The sequence below is a fragment of the Coregonus lavaretus genome, assembly GCF_964263955.1.
Source record: "Coregonus lavaretus genome assembly, chromosome: 11".
Classification (NCBI taxonomy): Eukaryota; Metazoa; Chordata; class Actinopteri; order Salmoniformes; family Salmonidae; genus Coregonus; species Coregonus lavaretus.
In genome coordinates, this window is record NC_139998.1 from 28,115,881 (window position 1) to 28,140,255 (window position 24,375).

Here is a 24,375-nt window from a genome sequence, read left to right on the forward strand (position 1 = left end):
TCAAACTGAAAGACTGCAAACTAGCTGCACTTCATTTCGTTTGACCTGTTTTCTATTGATATTTGTTTGTATATATCCCTACAAATTATACTAATTCATGATTTCGACTGGCTGATAAAAGCTGCCTGTCTGTCTCATTCCAACTTCAGACATGTTCATTACTATGCAACAGCTGGAGATCGAATTTGAATTTTGAAACAATGTTGCAAATTTCGGAGAGACAGACAGCAAGGTTTATAGAAATCTTCGCTGTTGAAAACTAAATGTTAGTCTAAAAGAAATGTGAGATAAAGTCTAGATGCTTTTTGTAGTGGAGAACAAGTTTATATAATTGTCTGGCTGGGCTGATGAGATAGTGGATTGTGCAGTCAGATGGAACAGAGTAAATAGGCATTTCAGTGTCATAGATTTAGCCGGTGGTAACTTGTGGAATAGACACTGTCTGGAATGCGGTTTTATCCAATCAGCATTCAGGATTAGACACACCTGTTGTATAAAATATCATATATACTGTATATACACATTTCAAATATTACTGCCCACTGCAAGCTATTATCCAGGAAAGAGTCAGGATATTGGAATCGACATCACTTACACACACACACACACACACACACACACACACACACACACACACACCTGGAGCAGTTTCCACAGTCGAGGACTCCCGAGTAGGATCTCTCTTCGTTGTCAAAGAAGTACTGAGTCTGCTCTGTGATACAACTCTCCTTAAACATGTTAGCAGACATGTCATCATCTGAGTCCACGAGAGAGAGAGAGAGAGAGAGAGAGAGAGAGAGAGAGAGAGAGAGAGAGAGAGAGAGAGAGAGAGAGAGAGAGAGAGAGAGAGAGAGAGAGAGAGAGAGAGAGAGAGACTACATAACCAAAAACACAATAAACAAACAAGCAAACCAAACACATCTGTGCTTACATCTCCTCCAAATAAATAGTCCTAAGCCCAAGGATACAGAGCATTCGGAAAGTATTCAGACCCCTTCACTTTTTCCACATGTTGTTACGTTGCAGCCTTATTCTAAAATGGATTACATTGTTTTCCCCCCCATCAATCTACACACAATACCCGATAATGACAAAGCAAAAACAGGCTTTTAGATTTTTTTGCAAAATTAACTGAAAAATATACATTTACATAAGTATTCAGACCCTTTACTCAGTACTTTGTTGAAGCACCTTTGGCAGCGATTACAGCCTCGAGTCATCTTAGGTATGACGCTACAAGCTTGGCACACCTGTATTTGGGGAGTTTCTCTCATTCTTCTCTGCAGATCCTCTCAGGCTCTGTCAGGTTGGATGGGGAGCGTCGCTGCACAGCTATTTTCAGGTCTCTCCAGAGACGTTAGATCGGGTTCAAGTCCGGGCTCTGGCTGGATCACTCAAGGACATTCAGAGACTTGTCCCGAAGCCACTCCTGCCTTGTCTTGGCTGTGTGCTTAGGGTTGTTGTCCTGTAAGAAGGTGAACCTTTGCCCCAGTCTGAGGTCCTGAGTGCTCTGGAGCAGGTTTTCATCAAGGATTTCTCTGTACTTTGCTCCGTTCATCTTTCCCTCGATCCTGACTAATCTCCCAGTCCCTGCTGCTGAAAAACATCCCCACAGCATGATGCTGCCACCACCATGCTTCACCGTAGGGATGGTATTGGCCAGGTGATGCCTTGTTTCCTCCAGATGTGATGCTTGGCATTCAGGCTAGAGAGTTCAATCTTGGTTTCATCAGACCAGAGAATCTTGAGTCCTTTAGGTGCCTTTTTGGTAAACTCCAAGCAGGCTGTCATGTGCCTTTTACTGAGGAGTGGCTTCCATCTGGCCACTCTATCATGAAGGCCTGATTGGTGGAGTGCTGCAGAGATGGTTGTCCTTCTGGAAGGTTCTCCCATCTACACAGAGGAACTCTGGAGCTCTGTCAGAGTGACCATCGGGTTCAATGCCCTTCTCCACCGATTGCTCAGTTTGGCCGGGCTGCCAGCTCTAGCAAGAGTCTTGATGGTTCCAAACTTCTTCCACTTAAGAATGATGGAAGCCACTGTGTTCTTGGGGACCTTCAATGCTGCAGATACTTTTCGTACCCTTCCCCAGATCTGTGCCTCGACACAATGCTGTCTCGGAGCTCTACGGACATTTCCTTTGACCTCATGGCTTGGTTTTTGCTCTGACATGCACTGTCAACTGTGGCACCTTATATTGACAGGTGTGGTCCTTTCCAAATCAGTCTGAATACCTATATAAATATGGTATTTCCGTAGTTTTTTTGTAATACATTTGCAAAAAATTCTAAAAACCTGTGTTTGCTTTGTCATTATGGGGTATTGTGTATAGATTGATGAGGACATTTTTTTCTTTAATACATTTTAGATTAAGGCTATAACATAACAAAATGTGGAGAAAGTGAAGGGGTCTGAATTCTTTCCGAATGCACTGTATATTCTCTAAATCAACAAAGCCATTTTAGGCACATCTTGTACCATTATAACTACAAATTCACTGTTTTGGAAACACATAATTACATCCAATATATTGTCCTCTACAACTCACCTGCCTCTAGGAAGCTGGGGAATATGAGACTGTAGAAGAGCTGCTGCATTATCAACCTACAGAGACAAATACATTATTGTTGGTCTAAACAGCAGACGACAGTAGTTAAATTACCCAGTCCATTAACTCACCAGGCAGCAGTGGAGGCCCACCAGCCTATACTCAACATGTCTGCTATAGTGGGCTGGAGAGGGGAGAGGAGAAGAGCACTGAGTGCACACTTCATAACATATGGACAGAATATACACATACAGTACAGTATATATAGCATGAAAGGTAACCAAAGCAAGATCATGCATTAATGCATTAATGTGTGTGTGTGCTGTGTGTGTGCGCGCGCGCGCGCGCTGTGAGTGTGTGTCTCACCACGTAGACAGATCGTGGCCCTGCAGCAGCCTTGCAGTCTCTCTCAGGGTCGCAGACTGACTGGTAGTCGTAAGTCTTGTTGAAGGAATACAGAGACATGTTGACCAGACTGATCATCACGACTGGGTCCACCTCCCCAAAGAACTGACCTATCTGTGTACAGGGAACAGAGAGCTGCGTTCAATGTGTGCGCTTTGAAAGGCTGGTCATGGCTCACATCAACACCATCATCCCAGAAACACTGGACCCACTGCAATTCGCATACCACCCAAACAAATCCACAGATAACACAATCTCAATTGCACTCCACACTACCATTTCCCACCTGGACAAAATGAACACCTATGTGAGAATGATGTTCATAGACTACAGCTCAGCATTCAACACCATAGTGTCCTCCAAGCTCATCACTAAGCTAAGGTCCCTGGGACTGAACACCTCCCTCTGCAACTGGATCCTGGACTTCCTGACGGGCCTCCCCCAGGTGGTAAAGGTAGGCAACACATTCACATCGACCGGGCTATAGTGGAGCGTGTCGATAGCTTCAAGTTCCTTTGTGTCCACATCGCTAAGGACCTATCATGGTCCAAACACACCAACACAGTCATGAAGAGGGCACGACAACGCCTCTTCCCCCACAGGAGGCTGAAAAGATTTGGCATGGGCCCTCAGATCCTCAAATATTTCTACAGCTGCACCATTGAGAGCATCTTGACTGGCTGCATCACCACTTGATATAGCAAATGCTTCCAACCGCAAGGCGCTACAGAGAGTAGTACGTACGGCCCAGTACATCATTGGTGGTCGAACTCACTGCCATCCAGGACCTCTAGACCAGGTGGTGTCAGAGGACAGCCCAAAAATGTGTCAAAGACACCAGCCACCCAAGTCATAGAATGTTCTCACTGCTACCGCATGGCAAACGGTACCAGAGCGTTAAGTCTGGGACCAAATTGCTCCTGAACAGCTTCTACCCCCAAGCCATACGATTGCTAAATAGTTAACCAAATAGCTACCCGGACTATCTGCATTGACCCTTTTTGCACTAACCCTTTTTGACTATGCACACACACTAGACTCTACCCACACACTCACACATACTTACACTGACACTCCAACACATACACACACACACACACACACACTCACTCACTCACACATAACATGTACACACAGGCACAATTTCGCCAAACACACACACTTCCACACTCATCACATATGCTGCTGCTACTGTCTATTATCTATCCTGTTGCCTAGTCACTTTACCCCTACCTACAGTGCATTCGGAAAGTATTCAGACCCCTTCACTTTTCCACATTTTGTAACGTTACAGCCTTATTCTACAATTGATTAAATTATTTGTTTTCCTCATCAATCTACACACAATACCCCATAATGACAAAGTGAAACCTGCTCCAGAGTGCTCAGGACCTCAGACTGGGGTGAAGGTTCACCTTCCAACAGGACAACTAGCCTAAGCACACAGGCAAGACAATGCAGGAGTAGCTTCGGGACAAGTCTCTGAATGTCCTTGAGTGGCCCAGCCAGAGCCCGGACTTGAACCCAATCGGACATCTCTGGAGAGACCTGAAAATAGCTGTGCAGCGACGCTCCCCATCCAACCTGACAGAACTTGAGTGGATCTGCAGAGAAGAATGGGAGAAACTCCCCAAATACAGGTGTGCCAAGCTTGTAGCGTCATACCCAGAAGACTCTAGGCTATAATCACTGCCAAAGGTGCTTCAACAAAGTACTGAGTAAATGGTCGGAATACTTATGTAAATGTGATATTTCCGTTTTTTATATTTCTCTCGGCATGCCCAGCCCAGCCATTATCTCAGCCAATCATGGCTAGCGGGAAGGTTCCTGTCTTTTTCTGTGGTTAAACCAACTAGGTGCGTAATTTAACAATTGTATTCATATTTACAGATGGCATACAATTTGTTATTAAGGTACATGAAAGTTCACATGTTCCAGAAGGCATTTTTGCCCCCAAAAAATTTATTTTGATAAAGAAATACATCTTTACCTTCAAATTCCTCTCATGTGAAGTAGTGACACGTGACATATGCCTAGTTTCCTGAAACAAGGGACTCATCTTACCCCTTTGGCTCAACTTATCCCACTCACCTATATGTTACATTCCAAATCACATAAAAATGTATCTGATCATTTATGCATACATTCTTTGGATGGTGCTCTCATTGATCATGTCCCCGCTTATAAATATCTGGGCATCTGGATTGATTTCTCCCCACCCTCTATGGCAAAATGTGTAGAATTGCATGAAATAAGTTATAAAATTGATAAATCTTCTCTCACTCACCCCCATGGCAAAATGTATAGATTTGTAGCAAACCTTTTTTGTAAATGTTCTCTACGCCCCATGGCTAAATGTATAGAGTTGCAGAAAATGTTTTCGCTAAAATGTTTGATAGCAAGGTGGGGGAAACGATATTTCGCTTAGGGTCCCCAAAAAGCTAGGGCCGGCTTTGACTACATGTGTGGGTATGGATGTGGGCACGCAGACCCGCGAGCCACTGCGGCCCCCAATGATAAATTCTGTTTTTTTGTGGACCCCACACCCATCAAAGTTGCCCAACCCTGCTGTTGATCGATGCATTGCACATTTTGTTGTCAATAAAGCCCTCTTGCATAAACTTCTGCCATACCTTACCTCATTGTTAACCTTCAGACGTGTAAGTTACCAGACCCAGACTCTGGGATGGCTAACCCTGGAGATCCCGTCAATTTAGGTAAATCTGCTTTTACTTTTTTTTTACCTCTCATGTGGAAGGATCTCCAAAAGTCCTTAAAGTTGATGAAGTTGGTGCCTCTAGGGCAATTCATGCGGATGTTAGAGGGCCTTTGTACTGAAGAATGTGTTTGTTTTATTTGATTGTGTTTTGCTTTTCGTGTTTGCTTTTCATGTATTGTGTAATTGATGTAAATATACTGTAGATACTGTATGTAGAATGTCCTTGTTGTTTATTGATGTGTTCATGCAGGGCTCATCTGCGAAAGAGACCATGGTCTCAGCATGACTCCCTGTTAAATAAAGGTTCAATAAAATACATTTGAAAAAAGATCAGATGAAGCAGGGATGGAGAGAGGAGCAGGAGAAGAGATCTGGTGGCCAGCCAAACCAATGAAAACCTTTTAGTTCTCATTCCAAAAGGAGTGTCTTGGCTTCGGGACTATGGGTGTATGTTCTACTAACTTCAGAATACTGTAGATGCTATGGAGCCATTATCGCTTAGATCTGTGCTTTAAAGACTCTGTTGTGTTTGTTGTCATGCCAAACATGATATGACATTGGTATTAATGAGTTTTAGAGACACAAAGGAAATGTCTGTGGAAACAGACAAGAAAATCTTATCTGGCTTGTCAGAGGAGTTAGCTAAAAACACAGGTCAACAAATTTTATAAGGGCCAGTTTCCCAGACCCAAATTAAACCTAATCCTCTCCATTGACCATGTTTTTAGTCCAGGACAAGGCTTAGTCTAGGTCCGGGAAACCTGACTGACTGACTGACTGACTGACTGACTGACTGGCTGGCTGGCTGGCTGGCAGGCAGGCAGGCAGGCAGGCAGGCAGGCAGGCAGGCAGGCAGGCAGGCAGGCAGGCAGGCAGGCAGGCAGACAGGCAGACAGACAGACAGACAGACAGAAAGAAAGAATGTTGACCCTGCTCTGGTAGGACAAATGTACATGTCTGTGACAGAGCAATCTGATTAGCTGACAGAGACTCACCTGAGTGATATACTCATCCTGATTGGACATCAGCAGGAAGCCTCCATCATCCAGGATGACACAGTCAACATGCTGCAGAGAGAGAGAGACAGATAGAAAGAGAACATCAGTCAGTATAGAACATTATCAACATTTCTAAAGATTTTCCATAAGTGAGATAGGCCATTGTACCTTATCATTCTTCAGACAGCCACAGATTTCATCCTTGCACTGCAAACGCCATCAAAACACACACCATCATGTATGAATGGTCACAAGTTTAGCAAACACAATGGGATGTGAATAAGAAATCCTAAACTAGAGAAAGTGTTTCTCTTACGTTGACTTTCATGGTGGCGTTCATGAAGCTGTTCATCCAGGCAGAGACGTTCAGTTTCACTCCCACCACTACAGGACATTGAAACAACAAAAAGGATATTCAGAAACATATTTTTGAATAATCCTTTACAGAAGGAGCTATGGATGTTTCATCTAATTCTCCAGGCTGTCAGTTTTAATTCAGAAGTACCCAATGCAACAACTAAGCACCCAGCTAAGGAGATGGGGACAGTATTATCCACTCACCCGCTGGTTTGAGGTTGACTCTGTCTATGTTGAGGTGTACAGCCTTGCTCACCAGAATACCTGACTCATAGCCTGACTTCCTGCTCTCTGCAGCAGGGAGAGGGAGGGAGAGCAGAGGGAAGAGTGTCAACACATTCACATGTAGTGACACTTGTATGACAATGACATTAATTGTGTGAGGCTTTAAAAACCCATTTGGTGAAAATCATGTTTCATGACAACAATTATGATAAAATATATAATCTTTGTTTGTTTGGTCTCATTTAACTGGGTAAATGGTAATAATATGTTTGTGGCTGTGCAGTAGAAGCACATATAGCAGTAGAGTGCTTTAACTCTGAGATATGGTATATAGATTGTTGCTATACCACAGGGACATATAGAGAGGGGGAGTGGAAAGTAGCAGAGATTGTTAGATAAAGAACTACGTTAAAATAGTGAGTAGAGAGAGGGGGAGCGAGGGAAAAGAAAGGGGAGGGACAGAAGAGGGGGGTGGATAGAGAGATGAGAGTGAGCAGCACAGAAACGAAGTAGAGAGAGAGGGGGACTAGAAGGCCTCTCATCTCTTATCCTATCCAGTAGAGCAGGCCGTCCATCCTAAGAGAGGGATTTGCTGGCAGACCACACTGAAGAGAGGGTGTGTGTGTGCTTGCACGTGTGTGTTTCGGTGTGTGTTAACATACTGTTGAAGTATGGAGCAGTGAAAATATAGATGTCGTTATCCAGAGTCCTCTTGTAGAAACTTGAGTCATAGGTCTCTGCATTCTCTGTCCACTCCTCCCCAGCACTGAAACACGCACGTGCACACATACAGACATTTTTAAGATACAGATGTCTGAAAGATTTTACTCAAATGTGAGGTCAAACTTTGATAAATATAACAGTCACACCCAAAGCACAGGAAAAATTGCATGGAATTGGCCCAGAGATAAAGAAGAAAATCTGTATGTTTTATATGATTAACTGTTGTACTTTAACAACCAAGGCAGAGAGAGAGAGAGAGAGAGAGAGAGAGAGAGAGAGAGAGAGAGAGAGAGAGAGAGAGAGAGAGAGAGAGAGAGAGAGAGAGAGAGAGAGAGAGAGAGAGAGAGAGAGAGAGAGAGAGAGAGAGCGAGAGAGAGAGAGAGAGGGAGGGAGTTAGGGAGAGAGGGAGAGATAGAAAGAGTCCATATGTACTGAGTATGTCTCCAGTGTCTGTGTGGATGGGAATCATGTTCTGTTGATTTAGGAGGACTAACTATCCCTGCAATGTGAAGAGAGCCAGCAGAACAAGTTGGGGAGTAAAACAGTATCATATCCACCATATTCAAGCCAAAACACTATACCCTTTAAAATGGCTTTGTGCTCTAGCCAACTCCTATCTGTGACTAGTTTCAGGAAACTAGGCGTATGTCGTGCGTCACTACTTCACAGGAGAGGCATTTGAAACGTAAACATAGATTTCTTTATCAAAATGTGTTTTTTTTGGCAGAATTGCCTTCTGGAACATGTGAACTTTCATGTGACTTAATAACAAACTTGTATGCCATCTTTAAATACAAATAAAATGGTTAATTTACGAGCCTAGTTGGTTTAGCCATGGATAAAGACAGGAACCTTCCCGCTAGCCATGATTGGCTGAGATAATGGATGGGCTGGTCGAGAGATGCGTTCGCATTGGTCTGCCATGTAGCACGCTTCTGTCTATAACATGAGCTGCTCAGTACGTGTAGGTCATCCTTTCTAACGCAGCTTTTTTAAAAATATATCACGAAGAACTGCAAAAGTGTTGCTCTCCACTTTCTGAAGGACCGAGTTTTGAAATCAGTGGAGTGCCTGGTGGAAGCAGAGTATGATAGCTAAGGAGCTGGAGAACAATCTGGCGTTTGATTGCAAATATGCGGAGGGAGTTGAAAACAGAACACACGGAAGACTGTTGTATAAAACACCTGTCTCCGGATTACATCTTCAAACTAAGGGCAACCATGGCATCCGTGACAGAGAGGGAGAAGCGTTCATCTAGGTATACAGGTGAGAGAGTTTAGCTAGCTATATTTTCAAATATTATAATTTTGTCAGAAAGTCATTTTTATTGCAAGTTAAAGTGTACTGTTAGCTAGCTAGCTAATGTTAGCTGGCTGGCTCGCTAGCTAACATTACAGTACATGTATCATCTGTGTAGTAATATTATTTGTATCTCATATCCATTTGCATTACTATCTATAGCCTAATGTTAGCTAGCTAGCTAACTAGCTAACATTGAACCTAGTTGGTTAGCTACCTGCAGATTCATGCAGGCTAGTAATGTTATGAGTTGGGATTTTGGTTCATTGTTTAGCTAGCTAGCTAGCTAGCTACATGTCTAAACAAAAGACTCCACTATGCAAGTAACCATTTCTCTTTACCATTTACACCTTCTGTAACCTGTGCATGTGACAAATACATTTCGATGTTATTTGATATAGCGTGTGTTTACCAGAGACAGTAATGTGTTGAACAACATAAACTGCACTAAAGCCAAATTAGGATATAACATTAGGCCAATGAGACAGTGTCCAAGTTCTAAAATTCTCCGGTAAAATGTTGTGCTTTTATTTCGTCATACTCTGATATGGTCATTATTTGAACTGGCCAGCCAGCTAACTTAACGTTAGCTAGCTAGCTAACAAGCTAGAAACTAACCAAAACATTGTTTAGAAAGTTGCTTTTAGTTTGCTAGATTGACATATACTAAATAGATGTTTAAACGGATGGGTTTATTTGTGTTAAAATACACCAGTTATGCTATTTTATACAGCCTGTTGTTTTTGTGTTTATACTTTTTCATAACGACAATGACAAATTGGATGTCGGATGACAATAGAATGTTCATGATGTCACTGCGACAACTGTCTACAGACATGTCGATAAACGTAGTATATACCAGACTTTAGTCTTGAAATCTTTGGTTAATTAGTACACTACCGTACTCATTGTGTTTAGCACATGGCCTCACATGTGAATCCTTAAAGAGATGGTGGGGCTAAGGCTTAAGAGGGTGTGAACGATGTTGAATGGGTGTTGTCACGTCTCGTCCCGTTGCTCCCCTCTGGCGCTCTGATTCGCTGGTCTACTGAGCCACCGGTCTGAGCGCACCACCTCGGCAACACTGGAATGGAAACCCAACGCACCCTAAACACCTCCAGCGCACTTGCATCTCATCATCTCATCACCACCCCTATTTAGCCCTGGACTGTTCTGTAATATGTTGTGTGTAATTGTTTTTGCTTCGTGTCATGTACTCTCTCTTTGTTAATTCTCTTTGTCATTGTTTGAGTAAACCTTGACCTTGTTAATTCCTGCGTCTGCATCCTCCCTCAAGGTATCCTCAGTATTCGTCAAAGAATCACACACCAAACGAAAATGGATGCAGCAGGAGGTTCCCAGTCCCTCGACCAGCACCAGCATCAGCTTGCCCAGTTGAACGTCGCCATGCAGGAAGTACTCCAAACTCTGCATAATCTGCCCAGCACTCTGGTTCTACCTCAGGGAGCGGAGAGTGCCTCCAATCCATCTGTCCTCGGGCTATCACCCACTTCTGCGGGAACCCTCACCCTACCGGAGTGCTTTGACGGTAAAACTACTAAATGTAGAGGCTTCCTGCTACAACTGTCACTTTATCTGGCGCATCAGCCTGGGGCATATCCATCTGACCAAGCCAGGATAGCGCTGGTGATTTTGCTTTTTAAGGGGAAGGCGCTGGATTGGGCCACGGCAGTCTGGGAAGGAGAGGAGGCAGTGGCACTACCCTACCCCACCTTCCTCGCTCGGTTCAGGGCGGTGTTTGATCATCCCATGGAGGGAAAGGACGGGGGTGAGCATCTCCTCCATCTACAACAGGGAGAGGGGCCCGCGTCCGAGTACACTCTGAGCTTTCGCACAGTGGCGGCGTCTTCCGGCTGGAATGAGCGTGCTCTCTGCACAGCCTTCAGGAGAGGCTTACGGGAGGACATTAAGACGGAACTCGCATGTCGGGACGATGAGATGGACCTTGATACCCTTATCACCACGTCCATCCGTCTTGACGAATTGTTGCGAGAGAGACAGCGTTCCCAACACCTCCCAGAGCTTCAATGCTCACCCCATCTAAGCTATGGAAGCCGCCCTGATTCCGAGTCCTCACCCATGGAGGTGGGCAGCACCCCCTACCCCGCCGTGGCACACAGATCTCCTGGCGGCTCCCTATGTAGGCGGTATGACCCCGTCGTCGCTCCGTGAGTGTGACGTCATCTCCTATCACAAAACCATTGTTTTTAGTTCCCATAACGGTTACTGGTTATTCCTTATCTTCCCTGGCCCCTTGTACACCCAGCCAGACCGATGCGCCCGCTGTCGACGAGTGGTTCCACAGGGCTGGACAGGTCTGAAACGCCACCCATGTCCATCTCCAGAGAGCTATTCGTCGGCAGAAGGACCAAGCCGACCACCACCTCAGTGAGGCCCCTGTATTCCAGCCTGGGGATCATGCCTGGCTGTCCACAAAGAACATCCCTCTCCGCCTGCCCTGCAAGAAACTGAGCCACCGGTTTGTGGGGCCGTTTAAGGTCCTCCGGCAGATAAATGAGGTATCATACCGGCTGCTCCTTCCCCCTCACTACCGTGTCTCACCCACTTTTCATGTGTCTCTCCTCAGGCTGGTGGTTCCTGGTCCTCTGGCGGATGCCGTCCCTCGGGGTACGCCTCCTCCACCCCTGGATATTGACGGGAGTCCGGCGTATGCGGTGAGGGACCTGCTGGCCTCCAGGTTCCGTGGGGGACGGCTCTATTACCTGGTGGACTGGAGGGGTATGGTCCTGAGGAGAGGAGCTGGGTTCCGGCTGGGGACGTTCTGGACCCCAATCTAATTCGGTACTTCCACCGTCGCCGCCCTGACCGGCCCGCTCCTCGTCCTCGGGGTCGTCCTCCTGGCTGGCAACGTCCAGCGGCTGGAGCCGCACATCCGGGGGGGGGGGGGTACTGTCATGTCTCCTCCCGTTGCTCCCCTCCGGCGCTCTGATTCGCCGGTCTACTGAGCCACCGGTCTGAGCGTACCACCTCGGCAAGACTGGAATGGAAACCCAACGCACCCCAATCACCTCCAGTGCACCTGCATCTCATCATCTTATCACCACCCCTATTTATCCCTGGACTGTTCTGTAATATGTTGTGTGTAATTGTTTTTGCTTCGTGTCATGTACTCTCTCTCTTTGTTAATTCTCTTTGTCATTGTTTGAATAAACCTTGACCTTGTTAATTCCTGCGTATGCGTCCTGCCTCTTCGTATCCTCAGTACTCGTCACAGGTGTAGACAAAGAGGAGCTCTCCAGTAGGTGTACCAAAACATTCTAGGGCCATTTTCTCAAAAGTGTTTCTCACAAGTTTATCAACTTTCAAAGCAGAATTACTTTTCCATCGTTCCTCAACTGTAGTGTATGATATACAATTTTCTAGCTCTGAGTCGCTACTTTTATCCAATGTAAAAAACACAATTTTCTAATTTTGCTCTCGAGCCGGTCGGTCACATCTGTATTTATTCGTTTTCATGGCTTTATACAATAAGAGTTGGCCAAGGCACATACAGTATAGTATAGGAGCATGAGGCTAACTAACTAATAGTGTATGACTGAGAAGGAGAAATCTTAGCGTACCTTCTGGGATAGACTCTAGTGATCCCTCCGTCAGTGGCTACAAATCTGGCCAGGACCCCGTCCCTGGGAACCGAAAGAAAACACAGAAACGAATCACAGTTCAACAACAGAGGCTAAGGGACCATCGAGACAAATCAGAAAGAGGCATGAACTGAATATTCCAGTGTGTGTGTGTGAGTTCTTTCTGTTCCACTGCGTCCAGAACCTTTTTTTTATATTTCCGGAGAGTCACTTCTCTTGATGTCATAATTCTGAATAGAGTTCTTTGTTCAGTAAATTAATTTTGTTTGTTTGAGCTTGTGTGGATTATAATGGACAAACGTGTGTGTATGGTATAATGAATGCATGTTGATATATTACTGTGGTGTCTTCAGAACATACTAAGTCTTGGCATGGCTTGGCATGTCTGGTCCTGTGTCTTTCTTTCACCATGTTTTATTGGCAAAACAAGGCCAAGACTCTCACAGCAACAGACCTATACATTAGAATGTAGCAGTATTAGCTGCTTGGTGTTTCCTCAGTAAGACATCAATAAAACAGGAAATAGCCTGACTGTCTACAGTGAGGGAAAAAAGTATTTGATATCATGCTGATTTTGTACGTTTGCCCACTGACAAAGAAATGATCGGTCTATAATTTTAATGGTAGATTTATTTGAACAGTGAGAGACAGAATAACAACAAAAAGATCCAGAAAAACGCATGTCAAAAATGTTATAAATTGATTTGCATTTTAATGAGGGAAATAAGTATTTGACCCCCTCTCAATCAGAAAGATTTCTGGCTCCCAGGTGTCTTTTATACAGGTAACGAGCTGAGAGTAGGAGCACAATCTTAAAGGGAGTGCTCCTAATCTCAGCTTGTTACCTGTATAAAAGATACCTGTCCACAGAAGCAATCAATCAGATTCCAAACACTCCACCATGACCAATATCAAAGAGCTCTCCAAGGATGTCAGGGACAAGATTGTAGACGTACACAAGGCTGGAATGGGCTACAAGACCATCGCCAAGCAGCTTGGTGAGAAGGTGACAACAGTTGGTGCGATTATTCGCAAATGGAAGCAACACAAAATAACTGTCAATCTCCCTCGGCCTGGGGCTCCATGCAGGATCTCACCTCGTGGAGTTGCAATGATCATGAGAATGGTGAGGAATCAGCCCAGAACTACACGGGAGGATCTTGTCAATGATCTCAAGGCAGCTGGGACCATAGTCACCAAGAAAACAATTGGTAACACACTATGCCTTGAAGGACTGAAATCCTGCAGCGCCCGCAAGGTCCCCCTGCTCAAGAAAGCACATATACATGCCCGTCTGAAGTTTGCCAATGAACATCTGAATAATTCAGAGGAGAACTGGGTGAAAGTGTTGTGGTCAGATGAGAACAAAATCGAGCTCTTTGGCATCAACTCAACTCTCCGTGTTTGGAGGAGGAGGAATGCTGCCTATGACCACAAGAACACCATCCCCACCATCAAACATGGAGGTGGAAACATTATGCTTTGGGGGTGTTTTTCTGTTAAGGGGACAGGACAACTTCACTGCATCAAAGGGACAATGGACGGGGCTATGTACCGTCAAATCTTGGGTGAGAACCTCCTTCCCTCAGCCAGGGCATTGAAAATGGGTCGTGGATGGATATTCCAGCATGACAATGACCCAAAACACACGGCCAAGGCAACAAAGGAGTGGCTCAAGAAGAAGCATATTAAGGTCCTGGAGTGGGCTGGCTAGTCTCCAGACCTTAATCTCATAGAAAATCTGTGGAGGGAGCTGAAGGTTCGAGTTGCCAAACGTCAGCCTCGAAACCTTAACAACTTGGAGAAGATCTGCAAAGAGGAGTGGAACAAAATCCCTCCTGAGATGTGTGCAAACCTGGTGGCCAACTACAAGAAACGTCTGACCTCTGTGATTGCCAAGAAGGGTTTTGCCACCAAGTACTAAGTAATGTTTTGCAGAGGGGTCAAATACTTATTTCCCTCATTAAAATGCAAATCAATTCATAACATTTTTTACATGCATTTTTCTGGATTTTGTTGTTGTTATTCTGTCTCTCACTGTTCAAATAAACCTACCATTAAAATTATAGACTGATCATGTCTTTGTCAGTGGGCAAACGTACAAAATCAGCAGGGGATCAAATACTTTTTTCCCTCACTGTATATGACTCACTTAACTGACTCTCAATGTTTACATGATGTCTGTAACACAATGCAGTGATGACGGGAAGTGTGTGTGTGAGTCACTCACAATGTCTGCTCCTTCCACAGTTTGACCAGATCAGCCGTCAACCCAGCGTCCAACAGCAGCCTACTGACCAGAGTCACATTACCTAGAGAGGAAGACATTGTTACTGAAGTTACCTTCCATAGTATACCCCATGCCAAGGATGACACATAGGAGAAGATAGCTTGACCTTGCTTAGACAACACAGAGGACATTGAGATTCATTAGCTGACGATGAGGAAGATGATAGGATCTACAGTAGCTGATACCCATTAGATGATGACCACTATAGCGGTTCTGAGTCACACAGAAGCTTAACAACATCAAGTTCTAGGAAGTTTAGTCGATCAGGATGATATCACCCCCTGGCCAGACTAGACTAATCAAACGCCTATACCTCATTCGATCAGGCTGATGCCAACCTGGCCAGACCAGACTAATCAAATGTCTAATGGTTCTCTCTGACCTTCACAGGGCTATGGAACACCATGATATCACAGTGGCAGGAAACCGTCCTGACTCACCCCACTAACCACTCCCTCTTGAGTGGGTGTACTGCCGAGTAATGACTGTATTGATCTAAAGCTACTCTTTCTTTGACCTTGACTGTCTATCGAACAAAACAGGCAGAGGAATTCCATCTGTGTGTGTGTGTGTGTGTGTGTGTGTGCGTGTTTGTGTGCGTGCGTGTGTGGGACAGGCATGGTAACTTACATGGCTCTTCCAGTGTGTTCCTATCGATGAGCTGGTTGAAGTCCAGGAGGAACTGGGTGTTGTTGTCATTGTCCTTCAGGCCTTTGCAGTACTCCCTATTTAAATATGACATACATTAGATATATTACAGTGGTCTCAAACATAACTCAACATCTGCACAACATCATACTCAACCCCTTTAATAACTAAAATTTACATTTTAGTCATTTAGCAGACGCTCTTATCCAGAGCATGAGTGCATACATTTTTTTTTTTCATACTGGTCCTCAATGCTACTCAGCGCTCCTCAATGCTGGCATAAGCTGTGGAATAACTAGCTACTCCTGGCTGTAAGTACACTACAGGAGTAACAATGGTTCTATATGATCTGAGGTGGAGGAGATTCATATATGCTGCTTTAGCCACTCACCTGGGGGCAATGAAGGTGTGGCCCAACTCATCAAACCTCTCCACCTGCAGAGTGTCCATAGCTGAAGAGAATAGAGAGACATCTTTAGAACCTTACACACACTGTGGAAGAGGATTCATGGCCTATACAGTACATAAGACTGATCATTATGAAAAGAGAGAACTGAAAAAAAGATGAATGAGTGAAACAAGACAGAGAGACAGTGATTATGGAGCTAAACTCCTATCCATCTTTTAAGCTTGGTATTGCCACTAGTCTGTCAGCATGATTTTTCACGGCTGTTAGGACAGTACACTTTGCTGACTCTCACTGTCAGGCCTTATCTAGAATAGGACTATCCTTAAACTCACTGACAACCCACTGACACTGGTTCATCAAATCAAATCAAATCAAATGATATTTGTCACATGCTTCGTAGACAACAGGTGTAGACTAATAGTGAAATGCTTACTTATGGGTCCTTTTCCAACAATACAAAGTTAAAGATAAGATACAAAATTGAATTAAATGTTTAAATAGTGACACAACGAATACATACACAGTGAATAACGAATAAAAACAAAGAGTAAAAAACACATGGATATATATAGGGAGCAGAAAATGACATGGCTATATACAGGGAGTACCAGTACTGGTTCGATGTGAACGGGTGCAAGGTAAGTGAGGTAGCTATGTACTGTACATACAGTGAGCAAACGTCAGTCTATAATTTTAATGGTAGGTTTATTTGAACAGTGAGAGACAGAATAACTACAAAAAAATCCAGAAAAATGCATGTCAAAAATGTTATAAATGTATTTACATTTTAATGAGGGAAATAAGTATTTGACCCCTCTGCAAAACATTACTTAGTACTTGGTGGCAAAACCCTTGTTGGCAATCACAGAGGTGAGACTTTTCTTGTAGTTGGCCACCAGATTTGCACACATCTCAGGAGGGATTTTCTTCCACTCCTCTTTGCAGATCTTCTCCAAGTCATTAAAGTTTCGATGCTGACGATTTTCTATGGGATTAAGGTCTGGAGACTTGCTAGGCCACTCCAGGACCTTAATGTGCTTCTTCTTGAGCCACTCCTTTGTTGCCTTGGCCGTGTGTTTTGGGTCATTGTCATGCTGGAATACTCATCCACGACCCATTTTCAATGCCCTGGCTGAGGGAAGGAGGTTCTCACACAAGAATTGACGGTACATGGCCCCGTCCATTGTCCCTTTGATGCGGTGAAGTTGTCCTTTCCCCTTAGCAGAAAAACACCCCCAAAACATAATGTTTCCACCTCCATGTTTGACGGTGGGGATGGGGTTCTTGAGGTCATAGGCAGCATTCCTCCTCCTCCAAACACGGCGAGTTGAGTTGATGCCAAAGAGCTCGATTTTGGTCTCATCTGACCACAACACTTTCACCCAGTTCTCCTCTGAATCATTCAGATGTTCATTGGCAAACTTCAGACGGCCCTGTATATGTGCTTTCTTGAGCAGGGGGACCTTGCGGGCGCTGCAGGATTTCAGTCCTTCAATTGTTTTCTTGGTGACTATGGTCCCAGCTGCCTTGAGATCATTGACAAGATCCTCCCGTGTAGTTCTGGGCTGATTCCTCACCGTTCTCATGATCATTGCAACTCCACGAGGTGAGATCTTGCATGGAGCCCCAGGCCGAGGGAGATTGACAGTTCTTTTGTGTTTCTTCCATTTGCTAATAATCGCACCAACTGTTGTCACCTTCTCACCAAGCTGTTGGCGATGGTCTTGTAGCCCATTCCAGCCTTGTGTAGGTCTACAATCTTGTCCCTGACATTCTTGGAGAGCTCTTTGGTCTTGGCCATGGTGGAGAGTTTGGAATCTGATTGATTGATTGCTTCTGTGGACAGGTGTCTTTTATACAGGTAACAAACTGAGATTAGGAGCACTCCCTTTAAGAGTGTGCTCCTAATCTCAGCTCGTTACCTGTATAAAGACACCTGGGAGCCATAAATCTTTCTGATTGAGAGGGGGTCAAATACTTATTCCAAATCAAATCAAATCAAATTTTATTGGTCACATGCGCCGAATACAACAGGTGCAGACATTACAGTGAAATGCTTACTTACAGCCCTTAACCAACAGTGCATTTATTTTAAACAAAAAAAGTAAGAATAAAACAACAACAACAAAAAAGTGTTGAGAAAAAAAAGAGCAGAAGTAAAATAAAGTGACAGTAGGGAGGCTATATATACAGGGGGGTACTGTTGCAGAGTCAATGTGCGGGGGCACCGGCTAGTTGAGGTAGTTGAGGTAATATGTACATGTGGGTAGAGTTAAAGTGACTATGCATAAATACTTAACAGAGTAGCAGCAGCGTAAAAAGGATGGGGTGGGGGGGCAGTGCAAATAGTCCGGGTAGCCATGATTAGCTGTTCAGGAGTCTTATGGCTTGGGGGTAGAAGCTGTTGAGAAGTCTTTTGGACCTAGACTTGGCACTCCGGTACCGCTTGCCGTGCGGTAGCAGAGAGAACAGTCTATGACTAGGGTGGCTGGAGTCTTTGACAATTTTGAGGGCCTTCCTCTGACACCGCCTGGTATAGAGGTCCTGGATGGCAGGAAGCTTTGCCCCAGTGATGTACTGGGCCGTACGCACTACCCTCTGTAGTGCCTTGCGGTCGGAGGCCAAGCAGTTGCCATACCAGGCGGTGATGCAACCAGTCAGGATGCTCTCGATGGTGCAGCTGTAGAATTTTTTGAGGATCTGAGGACCCATGCCAAATCTTTTTAGTCTCCTGAGGGGGAATAGGCTTTGTCGTGCCCTCTTCATGACTGTCTTGGTGTGTTTGGACCATGATAGTTCGTTGGTGATGTGGACACCAAGGAACTTGAAGCACTCAACCTGTTCCACTACAGCCCCGTCGATGAGAATGGGGGCGTGCTCAGTCCTATTTTTTTTCCTGTAGTCCACAATCATCTCCTTTGTCTTGGTCACGTTGAGGGAGAGGTTGTTGTCCTGGCACCACACGGCCAGATCTCTGACCTCCTCCCTATAGGCTGTCTCATCGTTGTCGGTGATCAGGCCTACCACTGTTGTGTCGTCGGCAAACTTAATGATGGTGTTGGAGTCGTGCCTGGCCATGCAGTCATGGGTGAACAGAGAGTACTGCCCTCATTGCCCTCATTAAAATGCAAATCAATTTATATCATTTTTGACATGCTTGTATTATTTTTGACATGCTTGTAGCTTCATACCTAAGAAGACTCGAGGCTGTAATCGCTGCCAAAGATGGTTTAACAAAGTACTGAGTAAAGGATCTGAATACTGTGATATATCCGTTTATTTTTTATTTTTTATAAATAAATACGTTATAAAAATCGTTTTCTGCTTTGTCATTATGGGGTATTGTGGGTAGATTGATGAGGTAAAAATGAAAAAAAATGTAATCCATTTTATAACGTAACAAAATGTGGAAAGAATGAAGGGGTCTGAATTCTTTCCGAATGCACTATATGTAATGTGTGTGTGGGTGTGTGTATGTGTGTGTTGGGGTGTCAGTGTAAGTATGTGTGAGTGTGTGGGTCCAGTGAGTTTGCATAGAGTCAGTTCAAGAGAGTTAGTGCAAAAAAGGGTTAATGCAGGTAGTCCGGGTAGCCATTTGATTAGCTATTTAGCAGTCTTGTTTAAAAGTCTTATGGCTTGGGGGTAGAAGCTCTTCAGGGTCCTGTTGTTTCCAGACTTGGTGCATTGGTACGGCTTGGGCCGTCCTCTGACACTGCCTGGTATAGAGGTCCTGGATGGCAGGGAGCTCGGCCCAGGCACTACATTCTGTAGCGCCTTGCAGACAGATGCCAAGCAGTTGCCATACCAAGCGGTGATGCAGCCAGTCAAGATGCTCTCAATGGTGAAGCTGTAGAAATTGTTGAGGATCTGAGGGCCCATGCCAAATATTTTCATTTCAACCACAGACTGATTACAGTGGTGACATGGCAATGTGTGTCACACATGCATGCACACACACACACACACACACACACAGTGTTGGACAGAGATGAAGTGAGGTGTGGTGTGGAGAGGTAGAGAAGGTGTGGAGTGAGACTGAAGTGATGGAACAAACAGAAGAGGGGAAGAGGAATACTTGCCCTTCTGCCCTGTAGTGACCCCAGAGAGAGAGAGAGAGAGAGAGAGAGAGAGAGGGAGAGAAAGAGAGAGAGAGAGCGGGAGAGAAAGAGAAAGAGGGGGGGGGGGGGGTAGAGAGAAGAGGGAGGTAGATAGAGAGAGAAAAATAGAGAGAAAACAGAACCATTGGGATTTCAGATGTCTTAACAAATTCATATTACACCAATTAAAAAGTATTACAAAGAAAGGAAAACTGATTTAAAACAACAGCACTATCAAAACTGTGAGGTGCTACCATGCAGAGACATGTAATAAAGTATAGTTCGTTCCCAGATACTCCAGCACAGTGTTTGTCTCTCCTATCATTCCATACATGACAGTCCTTGGCTTGGGATTTCACTTTGTTCTGTAGTTTCTACAATCGTAAAGACATCAATGTTCATCACCCTATCTTTTAAAAGAAGACATCATGAGAAACAATTCCATTAAACTTGATACAGTCATGTCAGCAGTCTGTGAAACCGTTTACTGATGGTTCAGTGTCAAAAGGTTCATGAGTATCTGGCCCATAATCAAAGAATTTCAATAGCATGTAAAACATGACAGGTAGATTGTGGGACATCTCCTCTAAGGACTTGGCAGGACAGGGATCACATGGACCTTAACTGCTCTTTCTATTACTCCATTAGTCATTCATTTTCCCGTCTTAGACTTGTTTTACTTCCTCTTGTTTCACTCTGTCAACGTGTAGAATGAATATACTTCATCATGCAAACACAGACACATGATCATGCAGAGACTGGAGGAGAGATACTGAAAAGTGAGTTATACACCAGAGAATAAACGGAATACTTGCCCCATGGAGCTGTATTGATCAAATAAAGGAGCAGATAGAGAGAGGACAGGAGGGGAACATTAAAGTCAACAGAGAGTTGGATGTAGAGGTGGATTTATCTTGAAACATCAGAGGTACGTGGACCATGTGATAAAGCCACTATGAGTAGCTATAAACCAGGTCTGGGTAGAGAAAGAGGTACAGACAGATTTACAGTCCAGAGGAAAGCCCTGGAGCAGAGTCAGGCTTTGTAGAGGGTAACATGTCCCCTCTGCCCTCGGATTCCAAGAGAGGGAACAGAGGAAAAAGTAATGGAAAGGAGGAAGGTAGAGAGTGAGAGAGAGAACAAAGGAAGTGGGAAGTGGGAGAGGGTTGGGTACATCAGAGAGGGAGGGGAGGAGACAGGGAGGGAGGAGAGAAACTCCTGAGCCCAGGAGATAGAGGGAGCAGGAGAGGAAGAGAGGGATGGTAGGATGGAAGGAGAGAGCGAGACAAAGGAAGAGACTGCAGGGAGGATCAAAGTGTGTGTGGTTAAGTCTATGTTGGAGTAGGAGGACAGGAGACTGGTCCAGAGGGCCACGCTATAAAGAAGGGACATCGGCAAAACTCACTGATCTGAGAGCAGAGTTGTTGAGGAAGGTTTTGTTTGTGTGTGTGTATGTGTGTGTTTGTGTGTCTGTTTGTCTGTGCTCACCCATAGCCTGTCTGATGGTGTCTCCCAGTTTGGCCTGTATGTAGTGTTCACTGTACGTTGGCAGGACTAGGGCCAAGCTGGGGAAATAAAGGTATGGTCACTGTTGACAGACTGATGGCGATGCTTGGAAAAACACGTTCCTTCCACAAGGTGACAGAACACTGATCATCTGCATAAACACATTTGAGTGATTGCTTTACTGTGATGGAGAGGGACATAGAGTGCCCCCTATTGGCCAGAAGTATATTATTCATGAAGCGAGATCTAAGACAACTGCGATTCCACAGCAACCTATCCAATGCTTTCAGATCGCCACTAGTTTCTAGGGCTACAGCTATGGGGTTAGGGGTTGTTTCTGAACTGGCATCAACATCTCTCAGTCCTCCTGCTCACCTATAGTCAGTTCCATTGACCTGAGCCCAGGTGTACGTCCGTACTCCTCTGTCGATGTATCTCTGTCAGAAAACACACACGTGCACACAAACACATACACAAGCACGCACACATGCACAAATATATATGAAAACACACACACACAAACAGTCCTAATCTTAAAGCATAACCTACATATAACTCTCTTCCCCATAAATCATTCACTGATTTCACTGGGAGATCACATCAGTGAGTCAGTATTAGTAACATATGTATCTGTAATTTGTGCTGATCTCACCTCATCCTGAGTTTTAACCAGAGTCTCTATGGTCTCTTCACCTGGGTTCCCATCTATCATAATTCTCCTGATCTACAGAGAGAGAGAGAGAGAGAGAGAGAGAGAGAGAGAGAGAGAGAGAGAGAGACAAATAACCAAATAAATCTGAAAATGTTTCTTCTTCAACTGTACCCTGTGTCAGATGAGTGAATGGTTAGAGGGTTTGATCTCTCTACCGTTCTCTCTATAATCTAAAACACAGTGCACATCTGTACACCAGAGAGAGAGAGAGAGAGAGAGAGAGAGAGAGAGAGAGAGAGGAATAACAACACGGAGATTGTAGCACATACTGTATATGCTGAACTTTACTCCAACAGTATATTAAAGGAGAGGGAGAGACAGACAGCGGTGTGGTGTCATCTGCTCCTGTAAACATGTCCTCTCATTTACAGCCAGTCACTATGTAAATCACACTCAATTAGATTTAGTAGGAGACAGGACACAACTAACACCTGTGTGTGTGTGTGTGTGTGTGTGTGTGTGTGTGTGTGTGTGTGTGAGTGTGTGTGTGTGTGTGTGTGTTTACCTGGACTTTGACGTCGTTCTCCAGTTCAGCATCGAGGAAGTCCAGAGTGACAGGCTCCTGGAATTTAGGGTTCTGAGGAGAGGAGGGTGTTTAGTCTGGTGGATGAGTTAGCAGACACTCGCGCACACAGACAGGCACACACGCACACAAACTCAGGCAAGCAAGCACACACTCAGGCATGCACGTGCACACACACACACACACACACACACACAAGGTACCCATATATAAATTCATTCAATATTTACAAGAAACCAGTGAATACAATATAACTATGGAGAGAAACACTGGGTTATTGTAGTAAATAAAGCTGGTCAATTCAATAGAATGACCCTGTTTTGTATCGGTCCCTCTGAATCATGTTGAGTTGTTACAGTGAGTTGTAATGAAACGCAGTAGACTTTGCAATGTATGTTTTTCAGTGATGGGTTCTCAGCATGGCTTCAGGCCATAGAGTAAAACTCTGCTCCTTACCCTATAGCCCTTTGAATCATGTTAAATACAAGATGATAACCTGTATAGTTTTAAATACATTCAGAAAAAGAGCCTAGTTTATAAAGCTGAGAATCAATGCCAGGTAGGGGTTTACCACTGACTGGAATGCTTTAGCTGGTATGTGTGTGTGTTTGTGTGTGTGTGTGTGTTTGTGTGTGTTGCTTGTGTGCGTGATGGTTTAGTCTATGCGTGTGTTTTCTGTATGCCTGTTTGAGTCTGTGTGTGTGTGTGTGTTTGATACAGACTGACTGTACACTGTGTTAATGTCAGCAGTGAAACCCTCTGTGCGTAGCAGTGACTTTAAAATGTTATAATGTAAGTAGCAGCAGTAATCCAGAACTATTCTGTTAAAGCACCAGTAAATGGATGGAACCTGATACTCTGGTCCCAAACAATGCTGCTCTACCTTTAGACTGCATACCCTTTATAGAAGGTTCATGTGGATTTAGTTTCTGCAAAAGCAACAGACACACACTGTGATGATGATGGTGGTTAATAAATTATCCTTACATTGGATGAAGAGAGAAAATAAAGATGGAACAGTCGAGAAGGAGGAGGAAGATGAAGAGCTCAGCATGAAAAAAATAACATCTAATTTGTTAGAGCAGCCAGGTCACCTGTGATACAAGTCAGTATTCGACGTCCATCCATGTCTGAGGACGTCATGAAATGACTTGGAAACCGGCCACTAGGGGCAACAGTGAGTATTGTTACCTTCAAGTAGGTTTCGGTTTTGCCAGGGTGTTGTGGACGGGATTGGGCATAAGCATCTGCCTCTGATTCCAAAGGTTGCAAGTTTGAATCCAGCGATAGAAA

General features: G+C 44.5%; 1 protein-coding gene across 1 annotated transcript in view; it reads right to left on the reverse strand.

Annotated features, from left to right (window-relative positions):
- LOC311137793 (voltage-dependent calcium channel subunit alpha-2/delta-1-like) overlaps nucleotides 1-24,375 on the reverse strand; it is a 126,798-nt gene that overhangs the window by 14,828 nt on the left and 87,595 nt on the right. The window contains 17 exon segments of the mRNA XM_084172380.1: nucleotides 640-757; nucleotides 2,549-2,604; nucleotides 2,680-2,732; nucleotides 2,915-3,067; nucleotides 6,668-6,739; nucleotides 6,839-6,877; nucleotides 6,987-7,054; nucleotides 7,232-7,318; nucleotides 7,915-8,018; nucleotides 12,877-12,939; nucleotides 15,128-15,209; nucleotides 15,818-15,912; nucleotides 16,227-16,287; nucleotides 21,830-21,906; nucleotides 22,223-22,284; nucleotides 22,500-22,571; nucleotides 23,065-23,121. Of these exon segments, the coding sequence (XP_084028506.1) occupies nucleotides 640-757; nucleotides 2,549-2,604; nucleotides 2,680-2,732; nucleotides 2,915-3,067; nucleotides 6,668-6,739; nucleotides 6,839-6,877; nucleotides 6,987-7,054; nucleotides 7,232-7,318; nucleotides 7,915-8,018; nucleotides 12,877-12,939; nucleotides 15,128-15,209; nucleotides 15,818-15,912; nucleotides 16,227-16,287; nucleotides 21,830-21,906; nucleotides 22,223-22,284; nucleotides 22,500-22,571; nucleotides 23,065-23,121 (1,319 nt within the window).